The following is a 22,991-nucleotide window of genomic DNA, read 5'->3' as shown; positions in this document are numbered from 1 at the left end:
TCAAACAAAACAACTAAATGAAACAGAAAAGAGTAAATGAGGGTGAAATTGAAACTACCAGTTTTCTTGTGGGATAATTGAAAAACTAGAATGACAAAATAATTTGAAACCTCAAAAATCAAGCACAAGGACACATTATAGAAAGGTCTGATCCAAACCAAGTTAAAAACCAAAGTATCTAGTTTGTATACGAACAAAGGCATACAGAATACACTCATACTATCTCCAACAGCCAAGTCTTTTCTGAAACACAGCTCAGGGGACCTACTGTACAGTAAATTACATTCCCCTGGTTACACAGCTGTTCAGCATTTTGTAATGTATAAAGAGGGGCCCACTGCATGGAGTGCCAATCACCATTATGGGGAGTTAAGAAATAGTGTTATAGTTCAGTGACTGAAACAAAAGAAAACCAACACCCATAACAATAACTCAAAATGCGTACTTCTGCAAATAGGGCCCTAGGGGCCAAATGCTGCTGCCTGTGGCTGTCACACACACACATGTGCATACATACGACCACACACACAGACACACAAACTCACCAACATCAGCGCCACTTAAGGCTCTGCCCAGAGGCCATGGTCTGATGTCTGCTGCCTTGTTGTTGATGGTCAGACCCTGGACACACCCAACAAAGCCCCTGTTGGTCCCTGTTGCCCTGACCAGCCAATAGGCGCTGGGCGAACCACCCAGGTACAGCGGAGAGCGGAAGGTGATCTTAGTGTACTGACCCTGGAAGACATGAATGAAAAGAATGTAACTGCCAGGCAAGATGTAGTCAAATAAGACGGGGCTTAGTCTTTTACTAAATCTTTCAGAGGTATTAAACTATTATAATTGAAAGGGTCAAGCATGACAACATGACAACATGGTGTTCGCCTGGGGTTGGCCAGCACACGAGCACTCCAACTGGCTCCAATCTTGGTTCAAAATATCACTCAGTGGTCTGGTTATTGGGTTGACTTCTTTTCCCCCCTTACAACATAGTTCTTACTGTACTGTACAGTTGAACTTTTTGTAATTTTGTTTACCCCATATTTTGGCCAGTAGGTGTCTGTAGACTTCCGCTTCCCAGGCCCCGCCCCCTCCCATTCCAGTCTGCTCTATCACTGACTGCATCAACACATTTGTATGATGTCTTAAAATTACAGCTACTACTGTAGGTAGCCATAGCCTACTGTTCAACGAAAGCATAGACAAATCAGAATAGAAACCAGGCTTTCTGCAAGTACTGCAGAAAGCCTGGTGATGCAAGGTTATGTCCAAGTATGGTAGAGCTCTTAACGGTGATGAAGATACAACAATTTCACTCAAGCTCTATCTTCAAATGGCTTCAAATGTGCGTACTGCTTGTGCTTTTGCTAATTGGCGTCATCCACTACAATTATTTGTCATTATTAATACTCTGTCATTATTTAAAAGTGTCCAACCCTAGGGGCAAAACGTATACATTCAACAGATGAAATGTTGATTAAAGACTACGGTATAATTTGCAGTTGAACCTTCGTCTGTGCTTGTTTGATTGATTGAATGAATACTTTATTAGACTGTCTGAGTGTACTTTATTAGACATTTCTGTCTAATAAAGTACACTCAGACACACACTTGATCTAAAAGGATAGCACCAAAAAAGTCTGTGCGGTCTTGTGTGCATTATTGTTAAATAAAATAGAAACAAAAGTGTTGTTTAACATATACACAGTGAAATCCTCATTAATTTACTGTAACTCTGAGAGTGTACAAATATAACCAAATGAACCCCTTTTGGTGACAGTTCTCACCTGTGAGTGTCCAGATATGGGGTTGTCATTATCCATGCGGAGCCAGCCACTCATCCCATCTCTAAAGGCAGTAACGGTGTGCCACTGGCCCAGGACAACACGACTCTCACCAACAATCTGAGCTGCACCAGTACCACAGTTAAACCTGTAGGATGGCAAAGTGTTTAACCACATGAAGCCTAGCATCCGTATTTTGGGCATGTTATAATGGGTGAACATCCAGCGAAAATACATGAAAATTCAGCAAAAATAGCCAGGTTGTGAGATTGAAGATCGGCTAATTTGGGTGAAAATATTTGATGTAGAGAGGGAAAAAATAAGAGGGCCAAGTAAAGACCCCTGGAGGACCTCAGTCAACTAAGTTTAAATTATTGGGTGTAACTGTAAATAGTTAAGAAGAGTAAAATTCTCTTTGACCGTTGGCACAGGTTTCTGGTAAATGCCGTGCACTGCAAAGTCCCAGAGCATTTCTAAAACATGTTAGGTGTAGGATTTCCTTAATGTATTGCAGCAAAATGAAAAGATTTAATCACCGCTGGTGTTTTGGTCCCACACAACCTGTGGGAAATGCTTTCTGTCTGCGAAATTCAGTCCAATTATTCCTGAACCTCTCCATTTCAGTCTTGAAAGCAAGACCCGGTATGATTTTACAGAAACTGCATAGCAGAAAGCTGAGGAGTGCCAACTTGACAACTAATTTCATTTCTCAATATAACAGAAAGTAGACCAACTAATAGACCAACTAATAATACATAATACAGTACAACCATGACATTAACATTAACAACCAATTCTGAATGGTCAAATTTACATTTTTTTTTCACTCAGCAAAACAAGTTTTGGAAATGCAGCTTTAAAACTCAGGATTTTACTGTGAATAACATCAAAAAATATTGATCGGATGGAATGAACAAACTAGTGCAGTACTCACCTGTAGTGCACTTTCCCTCTCACCAAGGCCAATGAAGTGAAGTCTCCACGTCCGTGTTCATTCTCCCCACAGTACAGCAGCAAGCCATCCTCTGACTCTGCCTGTACCAGAGAGAGACCTTTTCACCCACTGTACCAAACCACAGTGACTCTCTCTGTACCAGAGAGAGACCTTTTCACCCACTGTACTAAACCACAGTGACTCTCTCTGTACCAGAGAGAGACCTTTTCACCCACTGTACTAAACCACAGTGACTCTCTCTGTACCAGAGAGAGACCTTTTCACCCACTGTACCAAACCACAGTGACTCTCTCTGTACCAGAGAGAGACCTTTTCACCCACTGTACTAAACCACAGTGACTCTCTCTGTACCAGAGAGAGACCTTTTCACCCACTGTACTAAACCACAGTGACTCTCTCTGTACCAGAGAGAGACCTTTTCACCCACTGTACTAAACCACAGTGACTCTCTCTGTACCAGAGAGAGACCTTTTCACCCACTGTACTAAACCACAGTGACTCTCTCTGTACCAGAGAGAGACTTTTTCACCCACTGTACTAAACCACAGTGACTCTGCTGTACCAGAGAGAGACCTTTTCACCCACTGTACTAAACCACAGTGACTCTCTCTGTACCAGAGAGAGACCTTTTCACCCACTGTACTAAACCACAGTGACTCTCTCTGTACCAGAGAGAGACCTTTTCACCCACTGTACTAAACCACAGTGACTCTCTCTGTACCAGAGAGAGACCTTTTCACCCACTGTACTAAACCACAGTGACTCTCTCTGTACCAGAGAGAGACCTTTTCACCCACTGTACTAAACCACAGTGACTCTGCTGTACCAGAGAGAGACCTTTTCACCCACTGTACTAAACCACAGTGACTCTCTCTGTACCAGAGAGAGACCTTTTCACCCACTGTACTAAACCACAGTGACTCTCTCTGTACCAGAGAGACTTTTTCACCCACTGTACTAAACCACAGTGTCTCTCTGTACCAGAGAGAGACCTTTTCACCTACTGTACTAAACCACAGTGACTCTGCTGTACCAGAGAGAGACCTTTTCACCCACTGTACTAAACCACAGTGACTCTCTCTGTACCAGCAAGAGACCTTTTCACCTACTGTACTAAACCACAGTGACTCTGCTGTACCAGAGAGAGACCTTTTCACCCACTGTACTAAACCACAGTGACTCTGCTGTACCAGAGAGAGACCTTTTCACCCACTGTACTAAACCAGTGACTCTGCCTGTACCAGAGAGAGACCTTTTCACCTACTGTACTAAACCACAGTGGACACTGACTACGCTTGCATCAGAGAGACTGTTTCAAAGACCCCACTACTATATTAAATCACGTCACACATCACAAATACCACACGTTTTGAGCTTGTAGATCAGCTATAACAGCTGATCTACATACTATAATCACTGAGAACATATGAAGCATTTATTTATTATTTATTATCATTAATAGAGAGATAATTAGTGTACCTTGAACTCCATAGTGATCTGAAAAGTCTGGTAGGAGCTCTTCAGGGGTTCAAAGGTCATGTGGGAGTAGCCATAGAACCGAGGAAAGTTCACTGACACCACTGGAGAACACAAGGGTAAAAAATAATACAACTGAGATTTAATTTCGACATTAAACTAATTGACACAGAATTGTATAGTAACAGTCAGAGAGAGGAAGGGCACAACACATGGTATTGAGTTTCACTGCAGTGTCCTTTGCAAAGCACACAAAGTACATACAAGCAATTGAACAGTATACTGTAGGTCAAAATCTGAGTTTTCCCAAACAATTCATCTCAACGTGAAAGCAAAGGTGTAAAATACTGTTGTAGGGGGAGGGATGCCTCTATCTGTAAACACCTTGATCAACATCACCATTTTCGATGCTCTGCTGGACACAAGAGGGTAATGGAGGTGACAGAATCCTCTTTTAAAAGATCACTACCTTTTACTGCCAGTAATGTGGCATTCCGCAGGTGTGAATGTGTGTGTGTGAGCATGCTTGTGTATACGCACATGTGGGGATGCCTGCGGTGCAGGTGTTTCAGGTCACATTGGCTGCATGACTCAGCCTGCTTGTGTATCTATAGCCCGACTTATATGCCGCAATACACCGAAAATAGCAGATTTACAAGCTCGCAAGCACAACGTGTTCTGACCTTGTAGATCGCCTGTTTTCAGCGGGTGACACCACCGTGCAAGTATAAATCAAGCTTACTGCTCTGCACGTGTCCCAGCTCTCACCACAAACCTTCTCTCACCTTCACTGCAAGTGTCCCCTCTGCGCCCCAGGCTGCAGTGACAGCGTGAGCCTCCACTGTCATAGTCACTGAGGCAGTAGCTGTCAGGAGGGCACACCGTGTCATCACAGGTCAGCTCGTACACACGGGGCACGTCACCCTTCCAGCGGCTCATGGTGGGTACGGGAGTGGTGGGGGGCAACGTAATGCTAGAGGTGCAAGAAGAGAATAGAAAACAAAGCAATAAGCTCTTTCAGCCGTCTGTTGAGAATATCATTATGGTCAAAAATGGTCAATACATCATGTTGTGAACCTTCATGACCTATCAGGGATTTGAACCCAGGTCCTCTGTGCAAGAGCTGAATTATGTACCACTGAGCCAATACAACACGCCCTGCTTGTTCAGGCAGCCGCAGTACCACTTGTCAACCAGTAGTGGTCTTACCAGACATGTAGATTTCTCAATAGAAGAGCAGGTAGACCAAATACAGAGTGTAGAGTGTACCAAAAAAGGTTACATAGAGTAGCTTTGAGTGGTTACATAAAATAATGTAAAGATAAAGTTAATAGTAGCGTATTTATTATTTATGTTATTTGTTCATTTTTCTTCATTTGTTTACTTATACCGGTAAGTAAAATGTTCTCAAAGAGAAACTTTAATCAAATCATGAAACCGATTAGAAAGGTTTGCACGTGTTCACAAAATCTGTCAAAACATCTGTAATCTATGGTCTCTAGGATTAGGATAATCAAAAATCAGAATTGGCATCGCTGCATCGGACGGGCTCTAATACATCTCATCTCCTCCAATGATTGGATCATTTAAGAATGGCACTCTATAATCCTCTGAGTTCTTTAGCTCACCAGTAGGGGGACAGAACAGTCGCTCCATATCCTCTTGGAATTCAGTTTGAGAGTCTTTGTTGGTAATTTGAGTGTATTGAGGCAGGAGGCCAATATGATAAATATGAATATGTGTGTACTGTACAGGTTCCTTATTGAAGAGCAATCAGTTGTAGAATGGACACACATAAGCCCTGTGCACAGTGTACTTTAGTTACACTGTGCACAGGGCTTATGTGTGTCCATTCTCCTCAAGAATGAAGACATCAATGGACAGTGGGGCATGATCAGAGGGAAGATCATAGTTTTTAACCACTGATATGTTATAAAGTAGAAATAGTGTGAAGATATCAAAAAGTAATTGACGCCAAATATCCATTTCCCCCTCTTCAATTCAAGGATTTGCAATTTATGTTTTACCCAATTATTCTCTGCAAGCATTAGGTGTATGCTATGTATAATCACGTTTGTCAGAATTTCTGTCCTTTATTGATAATTGTAGTATAGAGAGACTGGAGTTGAAGAGTGACATGCAGAAGTCTTTTTTCAACCCAACCTAGCACCTAAGAAAACCTGTCCTGAGTTGTAGCTTACCTTGTGGTGGTGGTAGTGGTGGTGGTGATAGTGGTGATGGGTGTGGTGGTGGTTGTGGCAGTTGTTGTGGTGCTTTGCTTTGAGGTGGTTGAGAAGACCAGATCACGGAAATCTGGGAGGGTGGAGGAGGAAGCTGGGGTGAGTGTGGCGTTAGGAGGCGCCATAGTGTTCATGCGGTAAACGATGTTCCGATCAGAAGGCGTTCCGGAGCGGGAGCGGAGTTGGGATTTCTGATTGTCTTCATTTATGCCCGGGAGGGGCTTCAGCTAAGGACAAGCGGGAGGAGATAGGAGAAGAGAACAAGATAAAATGAATAGTGTGGGAATTAAAGATGGCAAGACATACTGTAGGAGAGATTATGTGGTTATGGGGCACACATGATAATGTGGGTAATTCACCTCTTCAATGAAGATATCATAGTCAGAGTCGTCAATATCAAAGCCGTCCTCATCTTTGATGTTGGAGTCTGTGACGTAACTCTTCCCATAATCTCCACTACCAACATCTGTACCTGTTAAGAATGACAAGTATGAACATAGGAAAAGGAGACCTTTATATGAACTTTGCTCATTCTTTTAGATTATTGGGAAGATGATATTTGGCTCATGGCAGTGAAGAAGCTGAAATGATCTTTTCATAAATTAAGGCAAATAATATGATTCCAACAAGTGAAATGGAGATGCATATGGGTTAGTTGGGGAAATATATTTATAGTGAGTATTTTGGTAGCAGGGACAGCCATCATAGTAGTAATGTTTTCTCTGTGTCTGTACAGTATGTTCTGTTGGGTTGCAGGTGAACCAGGAGTAGGACCAAAATGTGCGTCCTGCCCACCCAATCAAAAATGGGAATATTTCTTTTTTGCCAATATCAAAGACACCACAAAATATCTGTACCATTTATATATTTTTCTCTTTTAAGATTTTTGTTTTGCTTTTTTTGCCTATATTGATAGTATCAAGTGAAGATGGACAGGAAAGAGGGAGAGAGAGAAAGAGAGACATGCAGCAAAGGTCGTCATGAACGGGATTCAAACACGTGACGTGCTATGCATTTCCGGGGTTTACAGGGATTTGACCCCCGAATTGTATTCTACCTGCCCACCCTAGCGGGGCAGGCTAGAACCGGCCCTGCTTCCCTCTCCCAGCCAGACTCTCTTTCTTTTGTTTACTTGATAGTAAGAAAATGTTTGCTTTATGCAACTTTGTTTCTTCAGTTATGTTGCTCCGTTGAGCCAGGGTCAAAATAACCTAGATACAGGATCGAATCGGGACATTTCTATGATGGCTGTACTGCGAATGACCATGGGTATGTCAGCATACTGGTACAGTATGACAAGGATAGTGAGCAGTAATGGCACAGTCAATGATTCTACCTCTTAGCCTGTACCCAGGCTGCTGTATGATGTAGTGGAAGGTGTCTCCTATACCTGTGCCATAGGCTGGTCACAAAGATATAGTCAATGCACATGGTTGGTCATGAAATACTTTTAATGGTTGACCAGCCACAGTACTAACTAATACATTCAATTATAGATTCAGTATTAAATAACAGACCTTCCTGTTTATTGAACATACGGACACAGTACAGTAGCTTATTCATCCGAATAAGCCTTGTACTATTTATGTTCAAAACTGCAAAACAAATAAGTGGACATGATTATCAACATGATTATCATTCATCCCAACCTTGTCAAATTCTAGTCTTAACAGCAATTAGTATATTAAGATCCTCTCCCTTTCAGAACACACTTTGGCAGAAGACATGAGCTCTCAGCTGAAAACCGAGTAAATACAAGGAGCTTTGCTTTGATAGTTCGAATTGATGCAAAGGTTTGACCTGCTGTCTAATAACATTAAATGTATAGCGCCGGTATGGTGCTAGTGGTAGTATGGGACTAATCTGCTGTTGTGTAACAGACTGTAGTGCCCCCGCCCACCCTCAGCCATTTCCCATTGATAGCAAGTTTACTAGAGAGAGGAACCAGCCACGCTCAACTGGTGGTGATGGTATGGGGGGGCTGTCTGTCTGTCAGTGATTATGTATTGGATGTATAAAGTGGGGACAAAGGGTCTGCTGTCCGTCCTCTTCTTAATCCTGTCTGATGAGGCTTGGACGTAACCGGCTTTTGCCCCCTGCTGAGAAACCACGCTTCTCTAGCTCTCTTCCTCTTGCTCAGTCACTCATTCTTTATTTTGTTTCCCATTCATTTATTTCTTTATAGCACCGTGAGATTCCCCCCATCACTGTACCGCTCTACGCCTCTCTCCCTCTTTTTCCATTTCTTTCCATTTAGCTTCTTCTAGTGGGCCAGACAAGTAGAGTTTAAGATGCTTAATTCAGATGCAGTTGAACTGTGGGGCGTGAGAGGCACAGAACAGTTCCTCCACCCACCCACATGCTCTCCAGTTCAGGACAATACATACAGGATTAGAAAGGATGTGTGTACAAACTGATAGGGAAGTATGTCTGTGGCTGACTCTCTGTAGCTGACTCTCTGTGTGTGTGTGTGTGTGTGTGTGTGTGCGTGCGTGTCGCAAACATCAGGCCTATCATTTCAATATCAATCAGAACCCAATGTTCCCTCCCTCCATCCCATTACATTAAAGGTAATCAAGTAAATGACTCTGCTGCTCTACTATATCTACCACCATGTGTTTAAGGCTCCAGTCAGAAACCCCACTGACACACAAACTAACACTGACCTATATTTAGGAAAATGTCATAACATTCACGTAGACCTCTCATGTGAAAACCTTGTGCTTCTGAGTTTTCCTTTCTTTTCACATTTGAATGATTTGGATGTTCTTCATTAAATTTGATTACTTTCTACTCCTACCATGGCGAAACAATGCTATTGTTGTCGTTACCAACCTCGCCAGTATACTGGTGAGTAAATTGAAAACAGCTGTCTGGGGAACATTGTGAAGCATACAGAGCGAAAGCACTGAAGCAGCTCTTCAGTCACTAAAGAACATTGTACAAGTACGATACACTACACTACTGCAGTTTGGTTTCCAATGAAAGCTGTAGATTGTACAGCAGGTGTGTGTATTGATATTATTAAGATGAACAAATGTCTAACTTAACAGTCGAGAATGAGAGTCCTTGAGAAAGGCCTTTACTACTGAACAACCAATGCTTTTCAATTTTAGCCTTTTGTCAAGGTACAAAATCTATTGTTATTTATTGCTTAATATTCACAAGCTTTGAATCCTTTGTGCTGTCTGTGGTGCTGATCCCTGCCTGTTCTGTGGGTTCATTTCCAACCACTGTCCAATAATAGTGCTGAATTTAAAGTGCACTTGGATTAGATTGGATGGATGGATGGATTGATATGAGATGGGGGAATATAGTTGGACGTATTGGTGGAGGAGGCGGCTAGCTACAGAACACTATAGCGTCATGGCCCTAATGCTTTGGCCCTACTGGTGGAGGAGGCGGCTGGCTACAGAACACTATATTACTACATTTTGCACAAAGTTTCTTAATTTGTCACTGCTGTTTGATCTGCAGCACTGATTAATGTAATCTATTTGTATGTGTTATGATGAGTCTTGATGACGAAGTCAACAGTATGGATATCCATAGGCAAGCACGCTAGCAGATGTTTGATCAAAATAAGCTTGAAACATTATTGTACTGTAAAAACTAAAGGTTTCTTTTTTCTTCATCTTTATCCTTTTTTTAGTATAATAGTATTAGTTTACTATAATTAGATTAATACACGATAATCAACACAAACACTATATTTAGAACACACCCAAATCAAATCATATTACAGCTAAATGAATCATGTGTTTGACGTGTTCAATCAATTATTCAAACAAAGCAAACCGCATAAACAACATTAGTTTTCCTCTTCTACAAACATAAAGGTTACATGGCTGCATTCTGGAGGGTCATATGTCGCACGTGCCAAGCTGTCATTCTCTGTCCCTTGTATTATACCGTATAATTCCCACCAAGGAGTAACCTCACACCACTTTCGAAACATTAACTACTTTCACCACTTCAAAAGTGGTGAAAGTAGTTCATTCTGACTGTGGGATTTACAAATTCCAATTAAAAGTGTTGTAAAAAACTTGTAACTAAATTGGATCCATTGAATGCATTGGAACATGCTGAAAAGTAACGTTTTTGAACGTACAAGGTTTGCACCCAATAGCGACAACAACACAATGATGCTCTTACCAAGGGTGCGCACTGGGCTGTTGATTTGGCTTGGCGGGCTGACTCCATGCACATTGACGGCCCTCACTACAAACTGGTACTCTGTGTCTGGTTTTAATCCCTTTAACACCATGGAGTTAGACTCGATGGGCTCACGGATGTATGTCCACTCTGTGTCCATTTCTGGCCTGAGAAAGAGATAACATCCACATATAATGTATTAAACATACTGTCAGAGCCTTTTAATTAGCTTACCATGGTTTGACCAAAGCTGTTGGATTTGTCCTTTTGCAATGCATTACCAAAGTTAGTGGTGTCATTTTCAAACATGGCCATGGGATATACAGGGAGAAAATGTCAGATATTTTAGTTTAGTTACAAACTTTGTGTCAGGTCAGAAATGCAATAATATATATTTAATAGCGGTATATCCAATACACTAAACCCGATAATAAGCTAAATAAAAGATAAAAATACATAAATAAATACTGAAACCAGATATAATCGTTGTGGAACGTTTATGCATGTATTATGTGTGCTATGTAAACTCTAAATTTCCATTTTCCAGCCATTCAGTTGCAAAAAATAATAATATATATAGTATATATAATAATAATCTGCAGACCCCCGAAACTAATTTGGCGACCCCCAGAGCGGTCGCAACCCCCAGGTTGAGAAGAGAACCCCTGACATACTAGACTAGAGCAATGTCCGTTGACGTTTATGCAATACCCGCCAGTCTATGACATCATATTGATTGAAATCAGGGATCTATGTATGGACAGAAAAGGCACACACAGCAGACAGACACAGATATTTGTGGATGTATAGATCATTTTCCAGACAATCACTGATCCGAACAACTTCCCACTCAGCACTGTACTGTATGTCATCAGGTCCTTGGCATACAAACGGCAAGTATGAATCGATTAGCAAAACGGTTCTCGAGATATGCAGGCGACGGACAGACACACACAGGGAATCTGTGTATTTAGAGGTAGAAAATAGGGGATTAAGCTGCGCTTTCCATTTAAGGGAATGATCTAGAGTATTTGGATTGCAGATTATCTTTTGATAGACCTCTTCTTGCTGTTTCACACAAATGTTATTCGAAATTGAATACTGAGGGACAAAAACAAATAAAAGATATTAAAGTTTCTTTCATTTTTATTCTGTTTATTTATCCTGGGATAAAGTGTGTTTCAAGTGTGTTTCAAGTGTGAAACAACGATACAATTCACCAAAGCATGCCTTATAATATAGTATACATAAAAAACATTTAACCAGAGAATTATTTGAAAATACCGGTATAGCAAACAATAGCAGTCTTGTTTCCCGTTTTCCATCTGGAGCTATACCATCTATGTCCAGATTTTTGGGTACTGGTGGTCAGGCGCCTGAAGCCACAACTATTTGTTGTATAAGGTCATCACTCAATGTCTGTGTTCAGTGATATTTCCTTTGATGTGTGGGCGGAAAGATTTGCCTCTAAGATGGCTCTTGTTCTATGAGTATGCCCATGAATGCACAGACAGTGATTCATGTGTAATCCTTCACACACACTTGATCTGGTTTCTCAGCCTCCAAGTCTTTCTCTCAATCTCTCTCTCAATCTCTCTCTCAATCTCTCTCTCAATCTCAATCTCTCTCTCTCTCTCTCCCCAAAAATTACATGTATTTGGTCACCGACCCCCATCTGAAAATATGTTGTTCCAGGGACCCCCCCAGAAGCAAATATTTGAGTTAAAAACGTTAATTAAAAATATATATTCCAATTTTGCGACACATTTTCACTATTTTTCAAAAATAGCTAAATTATAACATAATGTTTAAAACACCAAAAGGGGTTCCCGCCCAAAATGGGTTAAGTATATGTGACACCAGCGCGCAACTAAGTATAGACCAAGCTTTAGGGACTGTCCACACCGAGTACTATAGCTATAAATAAAAATATATAGTTTTAAAAAACATTCTAAATCAAGTGGATGGTTATTTTAAATCGCACTTGCATCTCGCACTTGCAGCTCTCTCCATTCTTCCATCCTTTTCTCTCATTTGTCATTACATAAGGTTCAGAAGCTGAAAAGAATCTTGTTAGCAGTGTGTGTGTGTGTGTGTGTGTGTGTGTGTGTGTGTGTGTGTGTGTGTGTGTGTGTGTACCATACCTGGCCTGAGGCCTGGTATGGTAGGGCTCAGGTCTACCATACTGAAATATAATTTAATAATATTTGGACTGCTGGACAGCTGACAGTAGGCTCTATGTAAATGTAATTCAATTTAATTTCTTTGATGCTGAAGTAGGCCTTCATTTCAAAGTTTTTATATTTAAATGAGATGAAAGTCACCACTCGCACCACACATTTCTCTACGAATGGTTTTAATACTACCACATGTCGACAGGTGTGTGTAGGCTAAAGAGGCTTTAGGGAAACAGGTTTGTGTATTCATGCAGGAGGCCTTACGTGCACAATGAGGACAGGTATGGCTGTGCTAGTCTAGGTTGCGTATTTCTATGTTGTTGTGTTTGACAGTGTTTCCCAAAAAAGGACATAGTGTTTGATTGGCTGCCATGCAACCAATTAGGCCGCACACAGGCTTCATGTGCGGCCTAGAGGGCAACTGAGCATGTCCAACACCATGGGCTAGATTTTGAAGGTCCAATGGGGTAATACATAAATTGGCCTATATTGGCCTCGCTCTGCGCACAATGGTATTATAGAAGTCTTATCGTCCCGTGTTGAACGCACACACGTATGGCATACGGCGTTCCTGAATATTTTAGCATTGTGAGAGTGTCCATATGTTAATTATTTTCGCTTTGCGCAATTTGCTATTAATGTTGCTCTGGAGAGGGAAGTCTGGAGCACTCTGGTGGAGCTGTTGCTCCCCTGACCCGACTACGGATAACTTGTGTTGTGAACTTGTGTATCAGCTACAGTATTTTCGCTATTCATCATAGGACATTGTGGGACTTAAGTGGTCAATCATGCAAGCAGTCAAATATTTCTTACCTGATGTAAGCCACCAGGAAGTGAAGGACTGGTGCACTGCCCTCACTTTCTCCCTGTTGCCATGACAATGCCAGCTCCATGTCAGATACTGCTGCAACTATAGGCTGGGTGGGGGGCGATGGGGGCATGCATGTTTCTATTGGGACAAAGGAACAATTCAACAATGAAACATTTCATAATTGTTTGATATTGATTGTCTTCCAAATGGGCCCTGGGCCCATGTAGGAGTACTGTCCTGGTGGTGCCATTACAGGCCCTGGGCCCATGTAGGAGTACTGTCCTGGTGGTGCTATTACAGGCCCTGGGCCCATGTAGGAGTACTGTCCTGGTGGTGCCATTACAGGCCCATGTGAAAAATGTGGGGCAGAGGTTCTGCTCTGGCATCCAGGGAGTGTGTGAGTGTGCAACTGTGCATCCACAGACGAACGGACACACACGGACGGATGGACGGACAGGGTGCAAAACTCGGCCATGCCTTTTGGCCTGCATGGCAGAGACAACAACAGCAATGCTAAACAGATGGAGCATCGCAATAGTTCAGGCTGTCATGCAGGCAGTCAGGATGTCAGGCTAGTGCCCACCAGGGGTGCACTGGTCGCTTCACGCGACACCATAAATAAATTGAGCTTGATGTGAGCATTCTGCGCAAGCGTGTGACGTCGTTAAAATAGTGTTCCGCCAGTAAAAACCATTACATGCCTGGTGTCCACCCTGACATTAGGAGGTCGGGGTTCAATATTGTGTTTATAGGTTAAATTCCAATTGACAATGAATGGAGACATTTTACGTCATAGTGTCTGAGCAAATAGGCATAGTGTCTATTTTACGTCATGATGATGTATGATGGAATGAGCGCCTCTCACTTCACACAGGTGTGATTTCTTCTAAATATGTTTAATTGCAGCCTGCACGCGTGCGTGCGTGAGTGTGAGTGTGTGTGTGTGTGTGTGTGTGTGCGTACATGTGTCTATATCATGTGCAGCAGCATATTCTTACCATGTGGTGCAGTCCTGACATCTCTGGGAACACTAGGTCTGCCCTCTCCTGCCCATCCATACGCCCCAACACTGACCCGGTACTGTGTGTTCACCTTCAGGGCACCAATAGGGAAATCCTGGGAGAGGTTGCATAGAAGAGTGTAGAGGGGCGGGTATAGTGGAGTAGAAAAAATAAAGTAAGGAAAAGGAAGACAATTCATGAATAGCTATAGTTATTCATGCAGCTCGACAGAGTGTGTCGAGCTGCCAATTTGCGTATTGCACACAAGTACCATGAGGTGCTCTCACCACCACCACCACTGCTGGTACGACTATTCCTCTGAGTCCTAAAGCTCTCTGCTGCTGTCTAGGTTTGAAATACAGCAGTGGTCAGTGGTCCCTCATTGCCTGGTGGAGTACACCGACATACCCAGCCGATACATACCACCTATTGACCTCATACCAATTTTGAAACGTCGAGAACAGTGGTTTCTCATTGGCTGGTGGAATGTACAGACATACCCAGCCGATCGCTGTTCTTGGTCCCTGATTGGCCGAGCGACATACACAGCCGACCGATTACAGTACTTTTGCTTGTGCAAGTAAAAACTAGGAAATGATGTGGAGCCATGAAGACATGATATATGGAACAGCTCCAATGTGATCTCGGTTTTGTTTAAACAGCCTTTTACAGTCATAAAATGACTAGCCTCTTGCAGAGGCACAGCGTTAAAAAACGAACAAACCAAACCAAACAAAGAAATCACACCTGTGTGAAGTGAGTGAGCAACTCCGTGTGGGGGACTCCGGGGGTCCCCGACTCCCCGGAAGATCCAGACCCACAGGACCACAGCCAGGGTGGCATACTGTAGGTACTATTTTCTCTGTGTTTTTGGGAGCTGGGGGCATTGAATAGTTCACATGTTGCACCATTATTACTTGCGCGAGCAGAGCGGCGCAAGTACTGTTTTCGGCTGCGTATGTTGGTGGCACCCTCGGCCAATCAGGGATTGTGTATTTTTCTTCGCTGATCGGCCAATCCAATCAGGGATTGTGTATTTTTACTGGCGTCGCTTGGCCAATCAGAGCGCAAGTTGGCAGCTTGCTGCGTATGTCGGTGGCCCCCTCGACCGATTGATTGGCTCGGTATGTTGGTGGCGTAATTATGTAAAAACTGACATATGTGGATGACGTAACCAAATTGAGTTTGAGTTTCAACAGTAAGTTGACAAGAGTCAGAGATAAGTTGCGTGCTCTGCTCGCGCACAAGTATACCATTTAACTTGTGTGCGAAGCGCAAGTTGGCAGCTCGACCGAGTGCATTTCTAGTTGTCTCTGCCGGGCAGAAGGCAAGATTATTGCTTTCAACTCTGTACCCTGCTCACACACAGCCTGCTCACACACAGCATGGAGACACAGTTTGATGCTACTACATAGAACTGTGTGCATTAAGTCTTATGATTGTGGCCTGCCTTCTGACAGAGATGTGTGCTCATCTAAGGCTGAGAGCACTTTTCTAGTTTATTTTATGACAGTCTGGGAACCCATTCGGTAAACAAAAAAACTTTTTAGTTTTGTTGTTGTTGAGATATTACTTTTATGGTGCCCTGCACTGAACACTAAAGACTGACAGTCAAATAACCTTGACCCATGGTCTTAATAATGTGAGGATAAAGCAGAAAGTAGGATTACATTTTCAAAGCACAATTCATTTGTGTATGTACTAGGCTACATCAAATTGCATATTATGTATTTGATATATATATATATATTGAATACAATGCAGACATTTTCTTTTTACTTTTTTCCCCATTCATTTTATGACATGACTATAGGTTATAGCATGTTGTATTAATTACTAGGTTGCATCCTTACTAGGTTGCATCCTTACTCAAGATGATGCAAGTCTCACTGGCCTGGCTATTTTCTCACATAATCAAGGATGCATGGAAGCACTTGGAGCAGAAGACATTTCAAGTCATGTCGTTTATGAGAGAAACTATTATTCAGAATTGTCTGTTGGCAAGTAAAAACATCACTTGACAAGGCATCAGTTAGTGGTGCAAACAAAAGAAAATACTGTAGGTCAGTAAATTTACTGACCTCGTTTCAACAGATAAATTTAACGTTTCTAGATTTATTCTAAGTTTATTGCTTGCACCATTTCAATAAGCCTGTCTTTCATTGCCAAGCACAGTCGAACTCAGTCGAACTCTAAGTTCTTAATTAAGAGAAGAGAAGAAAAGTCCTCCTTCAGGACCTGACGTTTTGCTTAAGAGATTTCCTCTTCGCAAACCTAGGAACACATCTTCGCCATTGCAACTGGTGCAGGGGTTTAATATGTTTAATATGCACCACTGTGCACAAGCTGTATCACTCCACTCACAATATATGTCAGTAGTTCACCTAAGTTATATATTAACTGCCAACGTATCGATGACGTTGCCTTACTTTATATGGTGTTTTTCTCTCTAAGAGATACAGAGATCTCTATATATGGACATACTGTAAAAGAGACACAGACAGACGGGATCTCTGACAATGGGTAGAACGGGTATTGCATAACTGGAGGGCCATGCGTTCCCTTGTCCCTTGGGAACGCATAGGTCATGTATCGCCTACTTGTGCGCAAGCAGAGAGGTACGCTCACCACTGCTGGTACGACTGCTGCTCTGAGTCCTAAAGCTCTCTCCTGCTGTCTGGGTATGACTGCTGCTCTGAGTCCTAGAGCTCTCTGCTGTCTGGATATGACTGCTGCTCTGAGTCCTAAAGCTCTCTGCTGTCTGGGTATGACTGCTGCTCTGAGTCCTAGAGCTCTCTGCTGTCTGGGTACGACTGCTGCTCTGAGTCCTAGAGCTCTCTGCTGTCTGGGTACGACTGCTGCTCTGAGTCCTAGAGCTCTCTGCTGTCTGGGTACGAATGCTGCTCTGAGTCCTAGAGCTCATTGCTGTCTGGGTATGACTGCTGCTCTGAGTCCTAGAGCTCATTGCTGTCTGGGTATGACTGCTGCTCTGAGTCCTAGAGCTCATTGCTGTCTGGGTATGACTGCTGCTCTGAGTCCTAGAGCTCTCTGCTATTCTAAATCCTTTAGACCCATTATTGACCTTATACCTATTACCAACTTTGAAACGACCTTTAGTTATTGGCTGTTGGAGGACACACACACGATCGCAGTACTTGCGCGCTCTGCTTGCGCACAGGTAGGCCATGTGGCCTACTTTTACACCCTTTATATACAACCTTGAAACGTACATTAGTTACGTCACCAAGAATGATGGCCCCCTATTGGCCGGTGGAGGACACTGACATACATGCATACCCCTTATTGACCTTATACCAACCTTGAAACGTACTTTAGTTACGTCATCCAGAACAGTGGTCCCTTATTGGCCGGTGGAGTACACTGACATACATGCATACCCAGCCGATCCCTTATTGGAGATAAGTAATAATACTGCAGAAAGTATCACACTTTTCTAAACATTTCGGAGGCCTGCAGAATTATTATTATGATTACCAAGACTGAAAACTCTTACACACCATATGTGGTAGTTTTTCCAAATGAAACCAAGAGATACACAGCATGTTAATCATGATACAGCAGTAGCATATTTTAACATAAGAGAATGGTACTCACAAAGCTGGCTTGTCCATCAAATTGTCCCTTTGAGAAAAACAGAACAGAGGTAGGCTTGTTAGTCATGTTGATGGTTAAAAACAATACTGGGTATAGTATGAATCTGTTAATGAGTAGGCCTACATTTATATCAAGGCCTTATTTCTTTTATCCATTTTGGCCTGACCTCGAAATTTAAAAGAAATCTTCTAAATCCTCCAGTTTTAAAACACCAAAAGGGGTTCCCGCCCAAAATGGGTTAAGACCAACCGTTTCCCAGAACTCAGGAACATCTGTTAAAGTCACACTGTGTTAATTAATTTTAGTTCTCTTTTTGGTGACACCTCTTGTAGTTCTGTTGTCTTTACAGCTGCTCAGGGGATAAATTCAATCTTGACCATCAGGTAAAAAGGTACGGTCAGATCCTGTGTCTAGGTGAGACATGACCTTGGCATTATCTAAATGTCTCAATAGAACAGCAAGACAAAATACAACCAAACCAAGTGTATAAGTTATATTGTATTAACATACATACTCTACCATACAGATTGGACAAAATTACCTTCTATTCATAAAAACATTCTGGCCAATAAAGTATAATTTACAATGTAGGCATTTAGCAGACGCTCTTATCTAGAACAGAGCAGAGTAGAAGTGAGCAGAGTAATCATGAACCCTAACAAACAACAAACATAACGTAAATAGTCACTGTAGGGTGCAGCCAGGTAAACAATTAACCTAGCATATGTCCAAATAACATGCAATCTAAATAACATTTCGATTTAGATCTTTGTTTGTTAAGGAAAACGGACACCTTGAGTGACAAGATCTAAATATTCTGAAGTATGGAGGTGCCTTGTGGTTGCCTTGTAAGCCAATACGAGTGTTTTGTACTGGGTGTGCGTATAGCAACCAGAAGGGGACAGAAAAGGACCATTCTTCAGCACTTGATTTTTCCAGAATTAGTGAAATTAAACATAACATAACATCTATTGTGTTTCAGGAAGAAGTAGTATTGCTCCAATACCAAGCATAGATAGTCTTGCCTGTTTTACACCATGCTTAGGGAGGGGTATTGTTTTCATCCAGTTTGTCTGTTTGTTAACAGGGGCGGTTATTAGCGCTACGCAAACTATGCCCCGACGGCTAGAGGCCCGAGATTTCTCCCTGAAAAATGTCTAATATTGCAGCCCGTTCTGTCGCAGCGGTCGGTGTGGGGCCCCACAGGGGGTCCTCCGACGGCCGTGCGTCGCTTCCTCCTCCCAATCCACCTGTGCCGTGCATGCGTGCACTGCAGAATTAGAGCAGATCTACAAGCTCACAACGCGACGTGTTGTGAGCTTGTAGATCTGCTCTAAGCTTGTAGATCGAAGTCGAATTATACACACAATGGAAACAAAACACAAACAAGCTGAACACATGCATAGTTTAGTGCACAGCCGCTCCGCTCACAAACAAAACGACTCGTCACTCGAATGAAGTGAAAAAGGTAGGCACAGTAGTTCTCTTCTCTACAGTCTATGGACTTTGCTTGTTAGAGCACTTTAGGGAACAGCCAAGTTTGTTTAATACACTAAAAGCAGTGAGGCAGCCACGGTGGGCACATGTTTTAAGTTAAAGCACTTTATTCCCGAATCTCCATATTGTTCCTGATGAACAAAGTAAAAATGTTCTCATACTTTATCTAAAGCTTCTGTGTTGCTTTAAATAATTATATTATCAGTATTACATGAATGTGAATGTATTTGTTTTGCACTGGCATAGTAATGGCATCTTCTTAATTAGCCTATTTGTTTCCTATGATCTCATCAGGGAATTGATGTTATTAATACATCTTTCTCAATAATATAGCTTTGTACTGATTGATAAGATCATAGACAAAATCTGACAGATGCTTATTTACTCAATGTTCATATCTTGCTCAATACTGAGTGTAGATTTGTACTGATTGACTCAAGTATAGTTAGTATAACCTTGTATCCCCACCCCCCGCAAAATGTGTCTAGCACCCCTAAATAAAACCCATATTCTGCAAGGTAAGAAAGGCAAGAGCCCTTTTCAAATTTCGGCCCCTGCCCCTCCAAATCCCTGTGCACGTCCCTGAGATTGAGCTAATGGCACAGTTTTTTCAGTACATGCATTGTACAGTTGGGGCGTGGGGTAGCTCACACTTTGTTTGCTATGCCGTTTTGCCTGGTAGTCTCTATGCCGTTTTGCAAAGCACACACGGCCAATCTTTCGCGCGTGCGCAGGAGGAGCCCCTGACAATCCTTTGCTTAGAGCCCCCTGATTGCTAAATCCGGCCCCATTTGTTATAATAGAGCCTCTGATTTAAATGAGGCAGGGTTTGTGGTACCTGGCACCAGTTTAGCTACTGATTCGACCAGTTATACGAATGAACATGTTTTACTTAAATTAGTATCATTTACAGTACATGGTAAAGCACACAAATCCACAAACAAAGTCAGCTGGTGACGGATAACAAATAAAATGTCCAAGAAAGTAAGGAATATTTCCATCATATCTTCATCATCAATATCTTCATCAGGTACCTGATGAAAACCAGACAATCAAAATGTTATACTTCTTTTACACGGTGTGCGGATATTCCTTCCTCACTTGGACTTCAACTTGTTATCAATTACACATTCACTTTTGATCAAATGACAGTGTACTCACAGTGGTAAGCATGTCCAAGCTGAGAGGAACCTCCAGCAAGGATGCACTACTCACAGGATTATTATTCTTCATTTCTGTGTAAAACACCTGTTAAGACACACACAGTACAATACATAAACGGCCATGAAGTGCACCTTTTAATAGAGTTGTGTGTGTGAAAGATCTTGAAAAATAAAAATAAATGATTCACGAGTCCAGTGGTTGAGATTCCAGTGAATAATAGGGGTGGGGGGAGATACTGGACCAGTATTGGATGGACCGCGAGTCTGTCCTAGGACAAAGCGGCAGTTGAAACTCCACAGCTGTACGGAAAGCTTGGTGTTATCCTCATTTTTGTCAATAAATGCTGTACAGGTGAGAATTTCTAAAGTGTTCAAATTTGGAAGAGCTCATTGTAAATCGCTAAACTGACCTGCATATCACGTGTTTCAAAATTGCACAAGCAAAGGAGGCAGCAGGCAGCAGGACGTTGCGTTATTGAAAACAAGTGCTTCCAAACTCGAACTATTAGAAAAATAATCACCTGCACAGAATGTTGACAGATGTAGATCATATCATGTATTTCAGTTTTTTTCAAAAAAAAACAAACAACGCTGAGGAAGGCCGACTAGGCCGAAACGCATACGTTGTCTGCTCGTCAGAGGTAAATAAAATCATGTGAAAAGGACATATTTTGAGTGCTGGCACTTTCTTCATTCTATCATGAGACAAAAACAAAGACAATAATCCAAGCTTTCCGTAAAGCTGCAATATAGGGTAGGTGAGTTTAACGTTCTTTAATACAATCAGATAGGACTTCCGTTTCAATGAATGGGCTGTCAATGGTTGGTATTGCAACTTAGATGCCAGGTAGCATTATAGTGTCTAAGTTGCTTGTAGCTAGCCTCGCTCACTCCCGTTTCAGTCAGACTACGGTCACAAGAACTAAGCTGCAGAGACAGAGAGATAAAGCCACCCGACTGCTTCTGTACCCTAAAATGTTAAACTTTAATTCTTATTCACGTATGTCCCTGTGCATATAAAAGAGTGCACTTTACTTCTCAGTTTACACACATGTGTGTTTACACACATACATGGGAATTATTTAGTGACCCTGTATGGGGACTTCAAAGTATTTCTATGTGGGGTTATGGTCAATCACAACCACAGGGAGGGTTCTAGCAGCAGAATGTGTGATTTCTTTAGTTGTATTTATGACCCTTTGAAGACCTTTTTGTGGTCGTGGGGGGGGGGGGGGGGGGGGGGGAATTGAGAGACACTCACTTCTAAAAGTAGGACTTTCTTTTGGTCAATAAAAGTTTGTTTTCATATACAGTATATTGACAGTGGCTTCATGGTCATTGGTCATGAGGTTACCCTGACAACCAACAACCAACAAAACCATGGCATATCTATCCACTGACTCTCAGTCACTAGAAACTTAGATATCTCATTGGCAGCTGCAGTTCATTGGAGCGACCTGTATCGCGGCCGCCATATTTCAGAAGATGAGATGAGTCTGACCAGTGACCACAGTAATTTCTATTAAGGTTAGCAGAGAAAGTTGATTTGGTATGTCAACTAATATATGGTATGAATATCATATATGGTATGCCTTTGCTTCAAATCGTGAGTCTATTTTTCCTGCTTGACCTGAAAGTCTTTTGGCTCAGGATGTTTTCAAGTACTTTTTTAATATTGTTTTATTGCAGCTGAGTGACCATGAGGCCTGATTTATTTTGCCAAGGTTAGGTAACATCCCAAACATTTGACACTGACCATGAAGACAAGGCATCTAGGAGCAAATACTATGAGGAAACAGGCTTATGTATGAACTGCCAAAGTCATTGGCTAATTGAACCCACATGCTAATCTATGAGTGGTCTGCTTGCTAGTTAGCTAGCCTAGCTTGTTAATCCTCTTAGCTCAGACATTATGGTCAAAAGTAGAGCACACACTGTCAAACTGATCCAGACTCCATTAATGGCTTCCTCAAAACAAACACAAGGAACTAAGGAAGGAAGGAAGGAAGGAAGGAAGGAAAGAAACCTCCTTCCTGAATCCTGTACACCTGCTAGTGCACTATTGTGATATTTTTCTGGACTGTTTTTTGTCTGCTCAACTCTGCTTCACTCGGACACCA

General features: G+C 42.1%; 1 protein-coding gene across 1 annotated transcript in view; it reads right to left on the bottom strand.

Annotated features, from left to right (window-relative positions):
• egflam (EGF-like, fibronectin type III and laminin G domains) overlaps window positions 1-22,991 on the bottom strand; it is a 37,078-nt gene that overhangs the window by 10,865 nt on the left and 3,222 nt on the right. Inside the window, exons 3-14 of the mRNA XM_080766025.1 lie at window positions 20,870-20,956; window positions 18,212-18,238; window positions 14,594-14,711; window positions 13,598-13,733; window positions 10,608-10,774; window positions 6,812-6,924; window positions 6,414-6,679; window positions 4,998-5,185; window positions 4,216-4,316; window positions 2,716-2,816; window positions 1,785-1,929; window positions 546-735 (exon numbers count right to left, since the gene is read on the bottom strand). Of these exons, the coding sequence (XP_080622151.1) occupies window positions 546-735; window positions 1,785-1,929; window positions 2,716-2,816; window positions 4,216-4,316; window positions 4,998-5,185; window positions 6,414-6,679; window positions 6,812-6,924; window positions 10,608-10,774; window positions 13,598-13,733; window positions 14,594-14,711; window positions 18,212-18,238; window positions 20,870-20,956 (1,639 nt within the window). The remainder of the gene's footprint in view (window positions 1-545; window positions 736-1,784; window positions 1,930-2,715; window positions 2,817-4,215; window positions 4,317-4,997; window positions 5,186-6,413; window positions 6,680-6,811; window positions 6,925-10,607; window positions 10,775-13,597; window positions 13,734-14,593; window positions 14,712-18,211; window positions 18,239-20,869; window positions 20,957-22,991) is intronic.

This window comes from Protomyctophum bolini, assembly GCF_963924005.1.
Source record: "Protomyctophum bolini genome assembly, chromosome: 6".
Classification (NCBI taxonomy): Eukaryota; Metazoa; Chordata; class Actinopteri; order Myctophiformes; family Myctophidae; genus Protomyctophum; species Protomyctophum bolini.
Note: the sequence above shows the minus strand (reverse complement) of the source record. Positions and strands in the feature narration are given on the sequence as shown.